A 22,167-nucleotide genomic window follows, 5' to 3' on the forward strand; every position below is an offset into this window, starting at 1 on the left:
AATAATTGCTCTTTTTTATAAAATGAGGTAGATTAAAAATGAGATAATAAGTCTAATCAGTACTGTGTAACGTGAATGGCTATCATGTGAACGTTGATACAGTTGCTGAAAAGTGCAGCTGGTTCTGTGCTGAGTTAGCATATATCATGTATATGCTGTGGAAAAGGGGACATCAACAGTCTCACCCCACTGGGACTGGCCAGCCCCACCCACGCCAGCAGAGGAAGCGTGCTGTGGGCCCCATCACTGAAGGAATTCCAGTTTGCAGGATCGAGGAGAAGGGCCGTCTCTGCCACGGCTCCTGCCCTTTGGAACAACTTACCCTCTGAGGTAAGATCAGCTCCCACCCTTCTGATCTTCCATAAGGGCCTGAACACCTGGCTCTGCTAGATGGTTTGGAGACCCCATGGGGAAACTTCACATTAGAGGTGGTTGATGACTTGAGAGGCAATCCCACCCAACCCCCACACATCTTGCTTCTTCCACATCTTTTAACTATAATTCTATTTTTCATTGTAATTTCCATTTTTATTATTTTATAAATATTTATCCTTTATTATTTTAATGCTTTTACTGCTGTTAGCTGCCCAGAATTGCTTCAAAATGAGATGGGCAGCAAATAAGTTTAATAAATAAAATAAAAAATAAAGCCAAACATTCATCGATAAGTAAAATAGGTGCAGTTAAAGGTACAGGAACTGGGTACTTGTATGATGCATACTAAAAGGGAAGTTATTCTGATGGCAAATCATCTTCCAGTCAAATTGTAAATTATGTTAACTGCTTCTTTGCATTTAATTGCTAATTGTTACAGTGAAAAAGCTATTAACCAGGAAAGAAAGTGGAAGCTAGTAATTATTTGGACTGAAGATTTTAGAGGGCTAATTTAAGATATCTTTGCTTTAGAAGATTGATCATTAGTGATAATAATCTCTCAAAGCAATTACTAGGGTTAGAACAATGATGTTTCTCCATCCTGGAACAGGAAAGGACATAATGATGTACTTATACAGGCAGTCCTCAGCTTAAGACTGGTCATTTAGCAACTGTTGAAATTACCACAGATCTTGTCAGGGCTTCAAACAGTAATAACCCAGATTCAAGCTTCCAACGACCATCTCCCCACTGTCATGTAATCACATTTTAGGCGCTCGGCAACTGATTCACATTTATAGCTGTTTGCAGTATCCTGTGGTCATGTGATTGCAATTTACAACATTGTTTACATTATGTTTATGTGGCCAACTCATCATGGCCAGCTCACCGCAGGACAGCAATGCTTTATTAATTGTTTCATTCAATTACCTTTACTTATGGTAGCCACATTTTTGTTGAAATTGTAACTCTTGTATTTATGGATTGACTTTTTTATTATATTACTATTGACCATGGTTCTCTTGAAATGAATGTAACGTTTGTATTTGTTGAATTGTCCTGTGGCAAGTTGCCCCACAGTGAGTTGGCTGTGGTGAGTTGGCCATGGGGAGTTTGTCATAGTGAATTGTCCCATTCTGTGCAAGGATAGCTTTCGTGTAATGCTATATCCATGTACATGAGAGAAAAAGAGAAGGGGAACACAAAAATACTGGTTTGTTTTTTAACATGGACTGGTTCACTCTCAGTGCTAATCCGTGTTTTTTAAAACAGTGTTTTTTTCACATCACACTGATGTGTTTCTCTTTAACCTAGAACCTTATTGGTTATTGTTATCTTAAAAATAATACTTTGAAATCACACAACCCATGAAAAATATGAGGTTGAATTTAACTTTAATTAGTACAGTGGTACCTCGTACTTGACTGCTTCAAAAACTTTTTGAATTTGGTACCCTATGTATTTTGACATGAAAATGTTATTCCAGTATTTGTTTGGTATTTGACATGCTGAGGTAGAAAAAGGGGGACGGCCATGGAGAATGGACAGGAAGCCAGCCATGCTGGGAAGGTCACTGATGTAGGAAGTCCTTCCTGGCCAAAAGTCACTTGTGTTTTTTTTTGGCACTCGTTTTTATTACTCATTGCCCTTACCGGAACCAATTAACAATGAGTACCAAAGTACCACTGTATATAAGAGAAATAACATATTTATAAACATGAACTTTCTTGCATAAGTAAAGAGATAAATTGAAAGGTTGAACTGAAAAAAATGCACCAGATTTTCCAACCCTGTATCTAGGTGATGAAATAAAACATATATTTGAACTATTTTATTACCTTGCACTTACATTGCATTTTTTAGCCATCACTGCTATTCCTTCTCCAGTTTATTCTTCAAGCCTTCTCTATTACTAGTCATCAAGACAGAAGACCACATCATACAATATCATATAGGAAATATTCCTTTATGATGAATTGCCCTAACATTATCTTAGTAATAATTCTGACTGCTTGTTTGATGTTGTGGTGTTGTTTGTAATTAGATCGCTGATAATCTGAGTTCATATTATGAAAAAGAAGCTTGATGAAAACAAAACAAACTAAAGAATTTCAGGAACTCTAAAAATATTGGCAATGAGAGGACTGTTAGAATGATGAACCAGGCCTTGACTTTTGACTCAGCAATGTTTATTAAAGCATATTTAACAGCGTTCTGATATATTATTCCTGTTGTAAGCATGTTCCATCTAATGCAATAAAAGTTATAAATACAAATTTGTATCACTGTTTCACAATTAAAATTTTAAAAAAGAAAGCAAAATGGACACTCTTTAACATAACTTATATTTTAGTCAGAATGGAAATAAATGTGATGCAGTTGTCGAGTTCAAATGATACAAAATTAAGAGAAACATTAATATCCAGCAATCTAAGCACCAGGTATTCTATTAGAAACAAGATAGTTTATGCATTTTCCACATAATGAATTTTTCTTTAAGAAGTCACATTTCAGAAAATACTGTATGCCTGGGGAATAAATAAATAAATGATAATAAATTCTTAACTTCTTCCAGATAAGTTGTTACTATCTTGTGATTTCCTTCTCTGTTGTATTTACAAATATTTACTTGGTTACCTTTTTGAGCTTTCAGGGCAGCATTTTTGTGTAATAAGTACAGTTATGAGATATTTCACATGGTTTCAAGTATATGGTTGTTTTAATGTTAATGTTATCTAGAATTCCTACAATGAATGCCAAATAATGTTTGTTTATAGCATAAATTATTGTTTCTAAGCTTTTCCTAAATGAAATAAAAGGGGCAGGGGAAATCTGATATAAAGGAAACTATATATTCAACTAAGAGACATGAAAGTAACACTATGGTTTCCTAAAATAAATTTAGGGGACTAAGGACAAAACATGTGGCATTTTAGTTAAGTGAAATGAATGAGATATGAAATAATTTCAGAAGGGGGACTTTTTTATTAGAAAGTGAAAAGAAGTATTTACTGTTCTCTTGCGTGTGGTTTTTCCTCCAGCAATCATTGCCAGCAATGATTTTATCCCACTAATGATAAAATGGATTAGATTGAGATATATTTTTCAAGTATACCGTAAAATCTGATGATAGTAGAACATGTAGAATGTGATTTTCAAGGGAAGCATCTATCCATGGGCATAGCTAAGAACTCCTCTATGTCAGATACCTAGTAAAGCTGTTTTGTAACACAAAACTAAGGTTAAGGAGGTCTTAATTAACCAAACCCCCCTGCCTTAAAACTTAAAAAGAAATTAAGTTATTTTAATCATATCTCATTCAGGGATTGATTTATGATAAGGTGATGTTTGCTTTATCAGTAAGCTGCCTTTACATATACAAAACAGTAAATCATGATATTTAACCTTATTAAATATATTGATATTTTTTTTTTGCTGCCTATCACATAGCAAATGAGTCTTGGCATTTAACTGGATTGGCACAGAACACAAAACAAAATAAAATAATTCACACTATGGTTTAGCCTGATCTGTGAACCCAATCAATATATGCTCCTTTGGCCATAGATACATAGGTGTCATCAGCCAACAATAATATAGTAGAATGACCATGTGCTTTGATGTCACAGCACAAGCTCTGTTCTTTCATACTTGCATCACAATGTTGCATGAATGTAAGGGGTAGAGTTGGCTTTCTAGTTATTTGTTTCCTTGCCCTTTGTAGATGTCCATGCATAGATATCCCCATTTATTCCAATAGAGGGTAATATTCCTTCAACTAAATGGAAAATATTTGTGAGTAGAACTACATCCACACAGTACAGTTGCTAAATTCATAACAACTTTTAGAAGAGTTCATGGTTATAGTATTGATTTGTAACAGGATTTCTTGGGTTTTTTAAAAGGTTTTTTTCATTTTTACTGTAAAAATCATTTTCTATTTTTAAGTATGTAGTAAGACACTTAATACAAATATTGAAAATATGTAGATATTTTACTGAATCTTTGCTTTTTTTGCATCTTAATCTATAACTTGCAATTACAAAATGTAATCTGTTTAATTCACTAATATTACTATACCTTGTTTGCAAAAACCAAGATAATCAAGATATACTAGCAAAGAGCTGCAAGTGGTTTTATCTGTTTGTTTGTTTGTTTGTTTGTAACTTCATGTTGCCATCTGAGGGTAACAGATGTTGTGAGTGGCAAGTTGTGGATTAACAGATTCTGTATTTCTTCCAACCCTTTCCTGACCTTGATTGAAATTTTACATGAAATTGAAGATATGTTATTGCATTCTTTATCTTCCTCATTTTTCTCTTATACAAAACTATAAAAGTAACAAACAGAATCTTTTTTTAATTCAGCATTTCCACGTAATTCTAAAAACGATATGCATCACTGATTTTATTTCACAGAGATATGAAAACCGAAGGTGGAAGACAGTGTCATTCTACAGCAGGTGTTTGCTTGAAAGATATAGTTGGCCTTGAAGGTGTGGAATTAGGAGCTAATGGAAAGGTATGGGTACTCATTCTTCAAAATATAGTCTCTGAAATCATAAACTACAATTACTATCTTTGGGGAAATGAGTGGCTATTACTAAATAACATTAGATTATTCCGTTCATTTATAAGTTTATGCCAAAATCATTCATCTCCTTCCAGAGAGTAAGCTTCACTACATTTAATTGAATTTACCGCTAACTATCAATATACCTTAGTCAAGTTGAATTGTGAAATAGTATTTTTCTATAAATAGCTTCCAGTTCATCATCTGTGATGTGTTGCCTCAACTTGAATATTTTTTTTCTTTTCTTCTTGATTAGACTGTTTCCTATACCCAGTTTCTCTTTCCAACCAATGCCTTGGGGGTACGGAGAAATACGATAGACTCGACCTCATCCTTTTCACAATTTCGTAATGCAAGCCATCGTAGCCTTTCATTGGGAAGAACTAATAGCACCCAAGGGAGCATTGATACAGGTAGCCTATTAATAGCACATGCACACGTGATCTAATTGGCTATTTATGCAACGATGTGACAAAGCTAACATTGGACACATTCTACAAATCTGCTGCATTGTGCTTTTCCTCTGTTATAGTATGAAATCAAATAATAATATCATCGATGAATTTTGCAAGAGCTGTTGATATGGATGGGATGCCTTGCTTTAGCATATGGCCAAAAGCTAAGGCATTTTGTGACTAAGCAAGTTTTCTCACTGTAGATGCTCACTCAATGCGATACGTAGCTATTTGTAGATCAAACCTTTCACTGACATTATTCAATCTCCAGTAAGTTCATTTTCTACAAACATGATGTGAAAAAATATTATAGTTTTGTTAGCCTCTACCTTGATCTAATAATAGAGCTGATATAAAATTTATAGTTTATCTTTTAGGAAGCTGACTTCCTTTTCTGATGTACATCATGTGATTCTTACATTTCTAGTACCTATTTATCCATCAATCTACTTCAGCTCTTTCCTAAATTGTCATTTGAAACTATATCAGCTTTATACCCTGGCTCACCTGATTTAGTTTTAAATATATATTTCAGATACAAAAATGAAGGCAGACAATATTATATAATTTGATTAACCATTTGACTGCTGTTGCTTTAGGTCTCATGCAGTTGCTTCTTTTATTAATATTCTTCATAGGCAGCGACTTGGGTGATTACACTGAATACAACCCTAACCTTCTAGATGATCCTCAGTGGCCATGTGGAAAACACAAGCGGGTGCTGATATTTCCTTCCTATATGGTGAGTATAATACTCAGTAACATGACAGATTGTTACATTTCAGTTATAATAGTCAGTTATACTTCTGATTTTTAATATGGCTTGATTACTATTATGTCATTATTGTACTGAAATTAGAATAGAACTCGTAGAACTGTATGCACAGTGAAAGAAAACAGTGAAATACTTCTTGATTTTTCTTCATGCTTCAGCAACATCAAGGGTGCCTTAATACATTTTTCATGGAATAGCTCCCGTTTTCCTATATTTCTATTACTCTTGAGATACTGCTGTTCTGTTTATCGGCATCTTGTAATATTTCATCAAAGGGACTGTTTCAACTTCCATTTAGATTTGAGAAAATTCTGCTGCTGCCAAGAGTTATAATTCATCCTTCCTTAAAAGAGAATACAATCAATAATGCTGATATTGAGAGCTGGTCCATGTGATATTCCAGCAAATCATACTGTACAATTACAAGTATCAGAATGGTCAAACAAATGGCAACTTGAAATCTCAACAAACAAATGCTCTGTCTTACGTATTGGCAAAAAAACCCAGAAAATAAAATACAGGCTGAATACTCAAGACCTTGTTGATGAACCAAACTCTATCAAGGACCTTGGAGTACTCATCTCTAATGATCTAAGTGCTAGAGCCCACTGCAACTACATAGCCAAAAAGGCATTAAGAGTTGTTAACCTAGCTTTTTCTCTGGTAATATTACACTACTAACTAGAGCATATAAAATATTTGCTAAACCAATACTCGAATACAGCTCATCAGTCTGGAACCCACATTATGTATCTGATATTAGCACAGTTGAGAAAGTCCAGAAATATTTCAGAAGAAGAGTTCTCCACTCCTTGTTGCAGAATACCTTATGCCACCAGACTTGAAATTCTAGACCTAGAAAAGCTAGAACTACGCCGCCTTCGGTCCAATCTAAGTATGGTATATAAAATCATACATTGCAATGACTTACCTGTCAATGAATACTTCAACTTCAACCATAACAATACAAGAGCAAACAATAGATACAAACTCAAAGTTAATCGCACCAAACTTGATTGCAGGAAATACGACTTCAGCAACAGAGTGGTCAATGTCTGGAATACTCTACCTGACTCTGTGGTTTCTTCCCCAAACCCCAAAAACCTTTAACCTTAGACTGTCTACTATTGACCCCACCCCTTTCCTAAGAGGTCTGTAGCCCCCTACATAAGCACACCAACGTGCCTACCATCCCTGTCCTATTGTTTCTTTTATTGTTCTTATATTTATCCATGTATTCATAACTATGTTTTTACTTATACCTATTATCTTGTAAGCAATTGACAAACCAAATAAATAAATAAATAAATAAAATTGTGATAATAAATCATCCCAGTATAGCTACTCTCAAATTCATTATGAGTAGATCTCTTTGTATAAGCAGTTAGTTATAAAACTAACTTAAATTGTTTGGCTTTCTAGTCCTCAGCCATCAGGAGCAGACTTTGAGGGTGTATGTGTGGAAGAAAACTGCAGGGATGAGGAGAAAGAAAAAATATCTTGCACATTGGATTCTGCTCACTGTATAACAAAAAGAAAATCTGCAACATTGAGGAGAATGCAGTTATTTTAATTGCTACATTTTGCAAGGGTGCTGAACTGAGAGTGGCCCTTGTGTCAGCATGGAACAGTTTGTCCTCTGCGTGCTCAAATCTGGTTTGTAATTAAGCAGTCATTTGTTGGCAGGCTTATGTCACTACAGCTTGGCAGCTGCAGTCTTGTAAACTTGTTCCCTCTCATGGATGAAGACAGACACACACACACATACATACATACATGCATGGGATGGGTCAAAGTAGAATATACAAAATGGTCTGGAATAGTGGTGTAAACCAGCTTTTGTACAGTGTATTCAGACATCCCAATCTTGCACTCTTGTTTTTGTTGTTTTTGTTTCAGTCTGAAAGTAGAATTGTGTTGGCAGTCTAGGGACATAATTAATAAAGATAGGACTAAGAAATTGGCAAAAAAACCCACAAAATTTTAAAATGTGAGGCATTTGGATTTATTCAAAGAAATGTGCCTTGATGGCACTGCATAAGTTTATGGATCATGCTTTGGAAGGGAATTTACATAAAGTATTTCCACTAGTCATACTAAGAATATAGTACTCTGGGATGACAGTGATTTAAAAGGGAAAGGACAAATGCAAACTGTGTTTTCCTTGTCCGCTACTTGTTTCTCAAGGAATATGAATCTCTACATGTGTGGTTTGAGGGGCAGGGAAATAGATTGTAGTTGCAGCTAGCTAACCCAACCTATGTCTAGGTTAAAAACAGATTTTTTTGGCAGGGCTATGTATTTGTCAACCTGTGTACTAAGAAATACATCTGTTTACAGTCTGGCAAAAGGTTATATTCCAGGGTAGTCCATTCCACCCATTCCATTACAAAATAACTTTGTCAGATACATGTGGAAAAATATACTGTAATTTATGTTACCTCCTGAAGTTCCATCCTTCCCTCTTTCCAAATCTACTGTTGTAGGATAAGGATGTTGAGGAAGGACAAATGTTGAAGAAGGACATTTCTTCAGGTTTCTGCAGAAGGAAGAAGAAAATAGAAAGTGTATCAATAAATGACTATGTACAGCATTGGATTTCACCTGAAGTAGCTTTACCTGGCATTACACTATGCAATAGCATTTGAGATGATGAGGTACCCAAGAACTCATCCAGGCAAACAGTCCTGAAAGGCTTCTGCTTGGGAGGAAGTGATGTTTTAAAAAATAATACATTGCATTTCAGACTTCATGCAAGGACAGTGTCACTGAACCATCCATTGACCATTTTAGATGTCACATAAGCTTGAAAAAAGAAGTCGCCACTCTAAAGAATCCCAGCTTTTATGTAATGCAGCTTTTAAAGTAGCATCACTTTATTTCAGGTTTACCTAAAAATAAAGGTAGTGTCTGCAGCCAAATTTCTTGCACCATAGCATGTCTGAATGCTTTGATGTGGATTAATGTGGAAAATGAGAAATAGCTGTGCAGATCCAGAAATTTCTGCACATAACTTGCAATATATGATGCTTGTTTATGTTACAATTTGCAAATGTTTCATCTTTTTCCAGCTTGGAAATTATTGAAAAAAATTGTATAGGGAGATACGTCCAGCATTTGCTTTTGCTTCAGGTTGTTTCCAAATTTGATAGTTACTGGAAAACCTCAGGAGTTATTTAGAATTGCTTTCATAGTCAAGAAATTCTCCATGGTGACTTGTCTCAACAGTGAGTTATAGCAGAAATTCAAAAAGACTTAACTTGTGCTGCAGGGGAGCAACCCATATTTAGTTGTCCATTCCACTGAAGGGGATTAGTCTGCTTGCCGTGTCTGGCTGAACAGTTGAATGTCTGCCAGGATAAATAACTACCAGTTCCAATGGACTCGTGCCAGCTGTTCTACATTTAAGTACTAACAACATATTTCATGTCTTCAAAAGTAAATAGTCTGCCACATTCAACACAGTTTAGGGATGAAAAACTGGACAGGTCATTTGGTATTTTCTTGGCCTCTATATTTTAAAGATTAATAAAATTTACAGCTGTATTCCGAGAAGTTTTATACACTTCAGAACTTCATAAAGAATCTCTGGCAACTCTGTTTTACTCTTTTCTCCAATAACATACAGGCAATAATCAAAGATGTAGTAACTTCCATTATTTTTCAGATTGACTGCAGGGGTGCTGCTGCAACTCTCCCCACCTGCCTCTCCCCCCAGAACTGTATCTTTAGACTACCATGCACAGTGGCACTTGGCAGCCACAGCGCTGGGTCAGAAGGACATAGAAGGGGAGGGGGGATTGGTGGGTGGGGAAATTGCAACATTCCTGCAGTCATAAGTGCAAGTTAACTGCCGAACACCTGAATTTTGATTACATGACTGCAAGAGTGCTGCCATAGCCATAACTTCTGTCATGAATTGTAAGTTCCTTTATTCAACATTATAACTTTGAGCCATTATAAACAAATAGCCTGTATTTTTAACCAATTCAACCACTGGCTGTAATATTACCAAAATTACGCGAGTTTCTTAGCACCTTCATTACAAATACAGACCTAATTGATTTACTTAATAATTCAACAGCAAAACAATACAAAGTATATGTACACTGTGAAATTTATAGCTTAAAAAGCCTACATAGGCAGGAATACTTTCTAGCACATAGAATTTAGTTCGTGGAATCTTCTAGCAAGCTAGCTTAAATGTACTCATTAATATTTTGAAAATTAAAAACAAATCTCTCAATTTCATTACTACTCTATCTTATTTGTATTTATGTAGCAGTAGTAGATAAATAAGGTACTTCTGTATGATGGAATAGGACTTGTAACAGAACAGCAATAAATATTATACATAACTTCTAGTATTTAAAACTATAATTACGGTTGAATTGATAGATTTAGAAATGGATTTAGATGAGAGGTTAGCAATCCATGGTTTGTAGTTCATATGCAACATACCAAGCTCCAAATTGTCAACTTCTTAAACTAGGCTATCTAAACATTGTGAGATAGAAAGATTTCCTGCACAACGCAGTAACACTTTTAATGTTATGAGGTTTTATGCACCATGACTACTGTAGCCTGCCATTTGATTGTTCTGATAAATGTTGTAAAACCCGAATTGTGTAGGTTAGATATAAATTGTGTGTGAACTTTTATATTGTTATTTTTATTTAGGAACTCATTGAGTCTTAAATATTATTAAATGAGTTCCTTCTGGGGTAGAAGTTTTCTCTAAACTATCCAAGATCATGCTACCAAAATATACCAGAAAACTCCTTTTCAATGGCACAGTTGTGAGGGTTTTTTTTTTTCCTGAAAATAAAAATTAAAATAGTTTTGTGAAACCTCTGTTAGGTTTAATGTATCTGTTTTATACTAAACTTTCTCTTCTCCCAAGAATCCATGCCACTTTCATAACAACACTGTTAGTGTTTGGGGATTAACCCCTAGCAGAGTATTGCAGCAGTAGTCAAGCCAGGCAGCCAAACAAGAGTGGAAGGGCCCCAGAGTATACACACACTGAACACACTGTTTGTAGTTTAAATAGTTTTTAATCCATTTAGAGTTTAAAGCATTGTCATTCAGTCCAATAGTCATTCACTATATTTCCATCCAGTAAGACTCACTATTACAGTCCAAGTTAAGAGTCCTTGCAATATCTTTATCAGCCGATAAAGATATCTCCTCCTCCTCGATTGCCTCTCTCCAGAGGAACAAACGCTGGATATTCAACAAGACGTTCAAACAGTAGAACAGTAGAATTACGCAGTAAATCAGCAAACAGTAGCAAACAAGAACAGTTCAGTCACAGGCACTCACAGTCAGTAATCACAGTTAGTCACAGTAAGACACAGTTAGTCGCAGTAAGCTTTCCAGCTTCTAATGCTTCCTTATATTGTAACTTCTAACCGCACCCTTAATCGGCTAATTGCCTGCAGCATTGTGCTTAAAGTGATAAGCACTTAAACCATGATATCTAAGTTTTATATATTTATTCACCCAAACCATATTTGGTATCAATGTTATACCTAACATACTCCCCTTTTGGGTGAAATAAATATATAATACCTTACAATCTAACCCCATATTTTTCACAACTCTCCTGGTGCTTACTGGCACCTTGGGCTTTAGTAAAATTATCAGCTAAATTGTCCTCCGACATACAGTACTCTAGCTGAATCATCTTACTTCTTACAGATTGTCTCACGTTTAGGTATCTTAGATCTGTATGCTTGCTCCTTGTTTTTACTCCAATATCTGTGGCCATTTGAATTGCTGCCTGATTATCTTCATGTATAATTATAGGATAATCCACAGTTATACCTATATCAATTAACATTTGTTTATACATTATTAATTCTGTACATAACAGTGATAAACAGGAGAATTCTGCCTCCATAGTAGACAAACTTATATGCTGTTGTCTTATTGACTTCCAGCCTATTAATGTCTTACCCAGCATTATGGCTGTTCCTGAAGTCGACTTTCTAGTGTCTCTTTCTGATGCAAAGCTAGCATCTGCATAAGCACTCAGAATTAAATCACCCTTTGGTTCTAAATACAATGAATAATTCATTGTCTTTTTAAGATATCTTAATATCCTCTTAGCTGCAATCCAGTGTCTTTCACATGGTGCAGAATTGAATCTAGCCAACTGATTCACGCAGTACGAAATATCTGGTCTAGACCAATTACTAATATAACTCAAACTACCAATTAAAGATTGATAAATCACCTTATCAAACTCCGGGCTTTGTTCATCAGTGTTGCTAAACTCCTGACTCATTGGAGTCTTAGCTGGCTTACAAAGCTCCATCTTGTAATCTTTTAGCAATTTGCTTATCTTATCTTCCTGAGATATCTTAAAACCTTTCCGTGTTTTCTTTATATTTAAACCGAGATACTTCTTTATCTCCCTAATTGCTTGATCTTTATTCTCTTTCCTAATGATGCTATTATTTTATTTGCTTCATCATTAGTTTCAGTAATCAATGCAATGTCATCTGTGAATAGTAATAATAATGATACTTTCCCATTTGTCTCCCTCTTAAACAGACATGGATCGGCTAAACCAGCTTTAAATCCTATATTGTCTAGTTCCTTTACAATATACTGGTTCCATTCATAGCCTGATTGTTTTAGACCATAGAGGCTTTTCTTTAACAACCAACAATCATTATTATCCTTATTTTCACTTTTAATACCAACAGGTTTTTTCATATAAATAGTATGTTTTAATGGGGCGTGCAAGTAAGCAGTTTCCACATCTAAATGGTTAACTATATAGTTTTTACTAGCTGCCCACACTAAAGCTGCCCTCAAGGTTGCTGCCTTAAGACTAGGTGCAAACACCTCATCGTAGTCATTGGCATTCTGCCTAAAACCTTGGGCTACTAACCTTGCCTTATGGATTAAATTACCATCTTTATCTGTTTTTACCTTAAAAATCCATTTGCAGCCAATGGATTTCTTACCTACAGGTAATTTGGCATTTTCATACACTTTCATATCTCTTAATGAATTCAGTTCCTTATTCATTGCTGCATACCAACTTTCTTTTTCCTTAGTAGGATACCTTTTAATTTCTTCAACATAATTAGGAACTTGATTAATCTGGCACACTGTGTTAGCCTGGTACCTATCAGGCGGTCTAGATACACGTGTAGTTCTTCTGGGTATTACAGGGCTTACAGGAGGACTTTGTTGAACTACTACCTGTTCATCTTCCTCATCCTGTTCAGCTATTGATTCTGTTTCTTCCTTTATGGGCACTATTTCATCCTGTATTTGTCTCTTTACTTTATTTTTAAAGTTACAGGGATAACTAATGGGATTTCTATAGGATTCAATAATTACATCTTTATTGGCATCCTGTTCTAATTTCTCCCATCCTTCATGTTCTAGAAATTGGGCACTAGCACTACATAACACTTTAGATGTGCCTTTCTCCCAAAATCTATATGCCCTATGGTTTGCCTGATAACCAACGAAGAAAAATCTTTTAGCTCTATGTTGCCCTTTTTTTTCTGAGTTGTGCAGGAATATGCACCCATGCTGGTGCACCAAATGTGTGCAGGTAACTTAGGTCAGGTTTCCTGCCATGCCACCTGGTAAATGGTATTTCACCTGTTGTTGTATTAACAACGTTGTTCAATATGTTATTAGCACACATTGTAGCCTCCCCACAAAGAATCAGGTAACCCAGAATCAGTTAACATTGTTCTAACCATTGCCTGTAGTGTTTGGCCTCTTCTTTCAATAAAAGCGTTATGTTCTGGTCTGTATGGAGCAGACCTCTTATGCTCTATTCCAGCTACCTTAAGTCTGTTCTGGAATTTGTTATTAATAAATTCCGTACCATTATCTGTCACCAGGGTTATCAGTTGTCGTTTAGACTTTCTTTCAGCAAACCTAAGCCAATTGAAAAAATGTTGATATGTTTCAGTTTTGCTTTTCATTAAATAGCAAAACCCATATCTAGAATAATGGTCCATAATGCTCAGTATATATCTAGCACCCCCATACTGGGTTTCTTTGGACCTATGATGTCTGCAAATACCACTTCTAAAGGTTATTTTGTTTTGAAACCATTTAGCCTATTTGCAGGCAATACTTTGCTCTTATCTTCACAGCAAACATTACAACGCAAATATTTATCACAAGGTTTTAACCTTATTCCTTCAGATAACTCAACTGTACGTTTAGCATTTTAAAATTTACATGCCCCAAACGCCTATGCAATAAATGGATACATTCATTATGAGGTTTTATATTATTAAATACAGTTTGTGCCTCCCTTTCTTACTATTGTCTAAGACATATAATGTTCCATTTAAAGCTGCAGTTACCCTTTTGTTATCTTTTTCAATTATGCAATTATTATCTTTAAAAGTAATTACATAACCTAATTTATCTAATATCCTTACTGAAAGCAAATTAAACTTTAGTTGCAGTACATACAACATTTTTATATCCTGGTTTATGCACGGACAATGTGCAAAACCTTCACCTTTCGCTTTAAGATTCCAGCCGTTGGCAAGAGATATATGTTGAGAACTTGTAGACATTTTTATAAATTTTGTCTTATCTCTTGTGATGCAGTGGGATGCGCCACTGTCAACCACCCATAGATCATTCTTCACATCAGAGTTGTTAAACATGGCTAGTTCAAATGCTTTCTTAGGCTTTTTTATATTCTGGCTTTTTCTCTTTTTGCAGAATCTTGCCAAATGTCCTCTGCCTCCACAATTAAAACACTTTTTAATTGTGTATGCCGTCGAAGATAAATTCTCTTCTTCCAGGTGCTGTACTTTGCTTTGCTGGTTTCTTTCAAGCTTTGAAGATAATTTCTCTTCTTTCTTATCTTCTCTCAGCTCGTCACGCTCACGCCTTCTTCTGGCTTCTTCTAGTAGCCTGCCTGTAATCTCGGTTAATGAGAGGCTTTCTTTTGGCAATACCTCTAACGAAGTCACATAGTCATCATAGCTTTGATCTAATGAAGATAATATTATGTAGACTTGTTGCAGTTCATTAAATATAAGCTCTTTTTCTTGCAATTCTTGAAAAATGCTCTTCATACAGTTTAAATGAACTAACATATCTCCATTCCTCTGAAGATGCTGTTCGAAAAGCTTCCGTGTAAGATTTATATGTGCTCCTACACTGTCCCGAACATAAATCTTCCTGAGGTTCTCCCAGCAGTTTGCAGCATTTTCTTCTCCACGAATATGGACAAGCTGCTGATCACAGAGAGTCAGTCCTATGATGCATAAAGCCTGCTCATTTTTCAGTTTAAAGTCTTGTAACTTTTCGTTATCATCATCATCAGCAGGATCCCAGCTACTCACATCTGGTGGGTTTGCTATAATGTCCCACAAACCTTCTCTGCGTAGAAGTAAACTACATTTCATTGACCATGAAACATAGTTTGTTCCATCCAGCCTGGATATCATGGACAGTTGTGACAAATTTACTTGTGCCATTACTCTTCAGATATTTTGACTATTTTAAACTAATTAAAACAGTTTGTTTTTACAGTAATGTGCAACTCACACCAACTCTCTGCTATATCCTGGTTAGTTAGACTATGCTGCTGGGCCCATAACCAATGTTAGTGTTTGGGGATTAACCCCTAGCAGAGTATTGCAGCAGTAGTCAAGCCAGGCAGCCAAACAAGAGTGGAAGGGCCCCAGAGTATACACACACTGAACACACTGTTTGTAGTTTAAATAGTTTTTAATCCATTTAGAGTTTAAAGCATTGTCATTCAGTCCAATAGTCATTCACTATATTTCCATCCAGTAAGACTCACTATTACAGTCCAAGTTAAGAGTCCTTGCAATATCTTTATCAGCCGATAAAGATATCTCCTCCTCCTCCGGTGCCTCTCTCCAGAGGAACAAACGCTGGATATTCAACAAGACGTTCAAACAGTAGAACAGTAGAATTACGCAGTAAATCAGCAAACAGTAGCAAACAAGAACAGTTCAGTCACAGGCACTCACAGTCAGTAATCACAGTTAGTCACAGTAAGACACAGTTAGTCGCAGTAAGCTTTCCAGCTTCTAATGCTTCCTTATATTGTAACTTCTAACCGCACCCTTAATCGGCTAATTGCCTGCAGCATTGTGCTTAAAGTGATAAGCACTTAAACCATGATATCTAAGTTTTATATATTTATTCACCCAAACCATATTTGGTATCAATGTTATACCTAACAAACACAGTATTATTGATTGAATTTGTATCTATTATGTGCTCTTGTATTGTTATGGTTGAAGCTGAAGTATTCATTGACATTCATTGACATACATTCATTGCAATGTATGATTTTATATACCATACTTAGATCAGACCAAAGACGGCGTAATTCAAGGTTTTCTAGGTCTAGAATTTCAAGTCTGGTGGCATAAGGTATTCTACAACAAGTAGAGGAGTGGAGAATTCTTTTTCTGAAATATTTCTGGACTTTCTCAACTGTGCTAATATCAGATACGTAATGTAGGTTCCAGACTGATGAGCTGTATTCGAGTATTGGTCTAGCAAATGTTTTGTATGCTCTAGTTAGTAGTGTGATATTACCAGAGAAAAAGCTACGTAGGATTAGGTTAACAACTCTGAATGCCTTTTTGGCTATATAGTTACAGTGGGCTCTAGCCCTTAGATCATTTGAGATGAGTACTCCAAGGTCTTTGACAAAGTTTGGATCCTCAACAAGGTCTTGACTATTTAGCTTGTATTTTATTTTCTGACTTTTTTTGCCAATATGTAAGACAGAGCATTTATTTGTTGAGATTTGAAGTTGCCATTTGTTTGACCATTCTGATACATAGCCAAGGTCTTTTTGGAGGGTAGTGGTATTGTCTGTGGTGCTGAATAGCTTTACATCATCAGCGAAGAGAATGCAGTTGCTCTTAATATGATCACAGAGGTCATTAATGTAGAGTATGAAGAGAGTTGGTCCTAGAACACTGCCTTGTGGGACACCACTGTTGACAGGTACAGAATTTGATAGGACACTCCCAATTTTGACCATTTGTTCTCTGTTTGACAGGAATGCTTCTATCCAGTTATGCAGTTGTCCAGAGATACCATAAGATTTTAGTTTTAGGAGTAGTTTGTCATGTACCACTGAATCAAAGGCTTTACAGAAGTCTATGTAGACTGCGTCTATTGTTTTGCCCTGATTGAGTTGTGTAGTCCGTATGTTTTTGCAGTGTAAGAGTTGCAGATTACAGGATAGTTTTTTTTTCAGAAACCAAATCGTTTCTTAGAGTGTAGGTTGTTTGTTTCTAAGTGGAGGATAATGGATTGGTTAATAATTGATTCCATGACTTTACAGGTGATGCAGCATAAGGAGATTGGTCTGTAATTTTCAACTAGGCTGGGGTCTCCCTTTTTGAAGATGGGGATGACCGTGGCTTGTGACCATAGGTTAGGCAAGGAGCTGGTCCTGAAAGATTTTTCAAAGATTATGCTTAGAGGTTCTGCAAAATTTTGTTTGGCATGTCTTTCTGAAGAATTGTTTCCATGAATAAAATTCAGAGTAGCCTACATGCAAATCTATTGCTGTCCTTTGCTTTTTGGTCCAGCCAATTGTGAAAATAATTAGTTATGTGTTTATGTGTTTATGTGTGTGTCCATGCATGATGCATCCACATTTAGACTATTTGTGGATATTGATAAAGAAATCTTGAGCTTATGAAAGCCTATGCAATGATATTTATATTGTTTTTAAAATACCACAAACTATTTTATTGTTCTTTGATGAAACAGATAAGCATTAGAAAATAATTACCATGGTAATTTTTGAAAGAGAGAGGCAGAGATTCTCATCCCAAATGGATATTAAATCTTGTTTGTAATACATTACAGACTACAGTCATTGATTATGTGAAGCCATCGGATCTTAAGAAAGATATGAATGAGACCTTCAAGGAGAAGTTTCCTCACATCAAGTTGACACTCAGTAAAATAAGAAGGTACTAACCCCAGGCAACTAACTACCCTTTGGTATATTAAGTATAGGGAGGTAAAACATTAACAGTAGATTTTCTGAAAAATGACCTTTAAGGACACTAAACAATCAGCTGCTTTCTAGTCAGGATGTTGAGTAAATAAGATAGGAAGCACATGGGCCTAAGTATATATTATTGACTTGCAATGTTTTAATAATTAAACATAAATACTGAAAGGAAAGACTTAAGGGAGGCAGCCAACAAAATAAAAAAATTCCTATTGGATAGTTTAGGGACAGTCAAAAAATTGAGATTCATTAACAGGATCAGTTGATGAAACAATTTATACTAGTTACATTTTATTAATAACTGCTTAGGGATTGACAAATATGTCAGATTTAATTTTCTTTATTGTTCATTTTTCATTTTTCTAAATTTAAGTTCATTCTATCCTTGTTCTACGTGAATTCACAGCTTTTGTTTATTTGTTTTCATGTCTGACAAAAATCCATGTTTTCTTGTGCATGTTTATCCTGAATATTTTTGTCAGCAATTTACTCCAAAATATTTTACAGTACTTTCTGTGCTGTACAGTCTTCATTTTGAATAAGTGAGGATGTAAATAATCTTTTCAGTTGACATGTATAGCCAAGATAATTGACAGATGGTCTTCAGTTGTTTATATCATTATACAAAGACTTTCTACTTTGCATATTTGCGTATATACATGTACATATTCTGTACATATACGTCTTATCTATAAACATCCACAAGTGCATTTGTGTATCCCCCATCCCCCCCACACACTGTAAATAAGTTCCTAACAGAGGAAAACTTATAGAAAAATATTTTCCTTATATACACATGTATAAAAATAGATTACCATGGCTACTTACAGCAATGTATGACCCTTTGCCTCTTTTCAAAACACTTTGCTTAGTTCAGATCTCAGGGAGGAGATCTTTTTTAAGGTTAGGGGCAGGGTAAAAGAGGTAAGAGTGGAAGAAAGAGAATTGCAAAAGTTCAAAAAGAGCATTGCAGGAAACATATAATGTAGCAAGTCAGTTTGTTCTAGAGGTTAAGGTAACAGGCTGGACACTATGAATTCTAGTCCTGGTTTAGATATTGGCTTGGGTGACTGTGGGCCAGTACGTCTCTCTCAGCCCCACACACCTCATACAGTTCTTAAGAAAATAGGAGAAGGAAGGAGTATTAGATATGTTCACTGCCTTGAGTTATTTAGAGAAATAATAAAGTCAGGATATAAATAAATCCATTTCTTGGTTTGTTTTCATTGTTTGTTGACATACAGATCCATCTGTTATTTTTCATTTTAAAAAAACTTCTCACATCCTCCCCTGCCTCATCATCATGTTGATGGTGTTCCTCAGAGGAGTGAAGAATGTTGGGGTGGGGTGCTGATTTTCCTAGCAGGGTCACCCAAGATGTGCAGATAATCTCAGCTGCCCAGTTAAAGCAATTAGATACCAACATTGGGCAGCATTGATCTAGGAAGTTGCCAGAGATAGATGATCACTTTAATTGCAATGGCAAGGGTATTATATCATACTGCATAGTGGACGGCAATGGTAAATCATGTCTGTATTTTTATCAAGAAAATCACATGGATAGAAAAAATAATGTCAATCAGTACTAACATAGATTGAAAAAGAAGCATTCATGGAATACAGTTAGGTAAATACTAATGTACAGATATAATTCTTTAAATAAAAGGAAAACAGAGAAGTGCTTGTAAAACTAATAACACCAAAAGAAGTGGATGAGTTCATAGGTTGGATAGATCTCAAAATGGTTACCACTTTTGATTAGCACTACTCAAGTTTAACTGCTGGTTTCAAGTTTTGATTACTTGGTTACAAGAAAGAATAGCCATTCACCATTTAGATGATAATAACAGCTATAGGAAATTAACTATGTATAGTTGAGGAATTACTGGGACAAGCAAATTGATGCTATCCAAGTTCCAGTTAACCAGCTGGAATAGTTTCAATATATCACATACACATACATACCTCTTTTTTTGTAGTCCATTGATTAAGCTCTCTTACTGTTTTTAAATAAATTTAATGTCTTTTGTATGATGCATTATGTATTTGCAGGACTATAGTCCAAAAACACGATCAAGAGAAAAGAAGACAGTTGTAACTTACATTTGCAAATTATTATTTGCAATTGTCCAGACGTTTAGGAGACTCTTTATAATTTTGCAGTTGCACAGGGGAAAGAATAACAAGAGCACTTCATTGCCTTGGCCCTCACATATTTTTCAAAGAGATTTGCAGCATGCAGCCCAAAAGCTAGGTGTGGCCTTCAGCCCGGAGAGACCAGTGAAACCCTATTCTGGAAGGTAGAATAGGAACAGCAAAAATAAATTTCTGCTTGCCAAATAGCCTTTTTAGTAATTCAGCCCCTTGCTATGTTGGTTTCTTTACCTAGAAAGTTGCCTTGTTCAACACTTTGAAAATACCAGGCATATTATTGTGTAAATACCTATGATTTAAAATATGGACATTTCAATGTTCAGAAATTCAGAAGACATGAATAATTACATGTACTGAGAATAATGTGCAACATAATACTACAAATATTTCAGCTATGTATATTTAGGCAAGTTTTCTAAATTACAGACATTGTTATCTTCAGTTTTCTTTGGCAACATAACATACTTCCTTTCCTCTTTCAGCTTGAAGCGAGAAATGCGCAAATTAGTTCAAGAAGAGTGTGGTTTTGAGGAGCCTACTGTGGCTATGGCCTTTGTCTATTTTGAAAAGCTTGCTCTCAAGGGAAAACTCAACAAGCAAAACAGAAAGCTCTGTGCTGGAGCATGCGTCTTACTAGCTGCCAAAATTGGCAGTGACATCAAAAAGCATGAAGTCAGGCATCTTATAGATGTAAGTATCTCTGGCCACTAATTTTTGCCATAAAAAAGTATTGGGAATGTTTCAGATGAAAGAGTTGAATCTTCTTCTGAGAATAGAATAGAATAGAACAGAACAGAACAGAACAGAACAGAATAGAATAGAATACTTTATTGGCCAAGTGTGATTGGACACACAAGGAATTTATCTTGGTGTAAATACTCTCAGTATACATAAAAGAAAAGATACATTTGTTAAGAATCAAGAATCAACACTTAATGATAGTCATAGGGTACAGTCAGCAATCAAATCATACTAGGAAACAGTCAATATAAATCGTAAGGATACAAGCAACAAAGTTACAGTCCTACAATCACAAGTGGGAGGGGATGGGTGATAAAGAGTGATGAGAAGATTAACAGTAATCATAGTGCAGACTTTGTAATAGTTGAACAATGTTGAGGGAATTATTTGTTTAGCAGAGTGATGGCTTTTGGGGGAAAAACTGTTCTTGTGTCTAGTTTTTTCTGGTGTGCAGTGCTCTATAGTGTCGCTTTGAGGGTAGGAGTTGAAACAGTTTACGTCCGGGATGTGAGGGATCTGTCAATATTTTCACAGCCCTCTTTTTGACTCGTGCAGTATATAGGTCCTCAATTGAAGGCAGGTGGGTAGTAATTGTTTTTCCTGCTGTCCTAATTATCCTCTGAAGTCTTCTTCAGAGGTCATTACATCAAGTATGACATTTGTTTGAAAAATAATTAAAATCATTAGGAAATTCTATTTTCATAATAATAATAATTTATTAAATTTTTATGCTGTTCCACAGCAACTCTGGGCGGTTTACAAAATGTTAAACATAGGGAACAATACAAAACCAAAATAAACACATAGCAAAAGAGCAGGGGTGACAGAGCATACAACAAGGAAAAGAAAGAGTCTTCAAATGACCTCACTAAAAGCCTAGCCAAACAGCCATGTCTTCAGGACCCTTTAAAATACCAGTTGGGTAGGAACTGCTATGGAGAAGGGTCCACCAGTTGGGTAGGAACTTTGAGGGTCCTGGAGGTGGCATTGTTGAATTGATGAACCTGGCATGCACCAACTCTGACTTGATCAAACCGGTTGGGCTATTTTAATGAATAAATAAA

General features: G+C 35.5%; 1 protein-coding gene across 3 annotated transcripts in view; it reads left to right on the forward strand.

The window, feature by feature from the left end:
• The window catches only part of CABLES1 (Cdk5 and Abl enzyme substrate 1), a 58,918-nt gene that overhangs the window by 34,979 nt on the left and 1,772 nt on the right, over window positions 1–22,167 (forward strand). For all 3 annotated transcript variants that reach the window (XM_026670322.2, XM_026670323.2, XM_087961628.1), the window contains 5 exons: window positions 4,794–4,896; window positions 5,204–5,360; window positions 6,041–6,144; window positions 18,058–18,164; window positions 20,845–21,052. In XM_026670322.2, the coding sequence (XP_026526107.2) occupies window positions 4,794–4,896; window positions 5,204–5,360; window positions 6,041–6,144; window positions 18,058–18,164; window positions 20,845–21,052 (679 nt within the window). The remainder of the gene's footprint in view (window positions 1–4,793; window positions 4,897–5,203; window positions 5,361–6,040; window positions 6,145–18,057; window positions 18,165–20,844; window positions 21,053–22,167) is intronic.

This window comes from Notechis scutatus, chromosome 3, assembly GCF_049901735.1.
Source record: "Notechis scutatus isolate UNSWTSFEM ecotype Mainland chromosome 3, rNotScu1.2, whole genome shotgun sequence".
In the NCBI taxonomy this organism is placed as follows: domain Eukaryota; kingdom Metazoa; phylum Chordata; class Lepidosauria; order Squamata; family Elapidae; genus Notechis; species Notechis scutatus.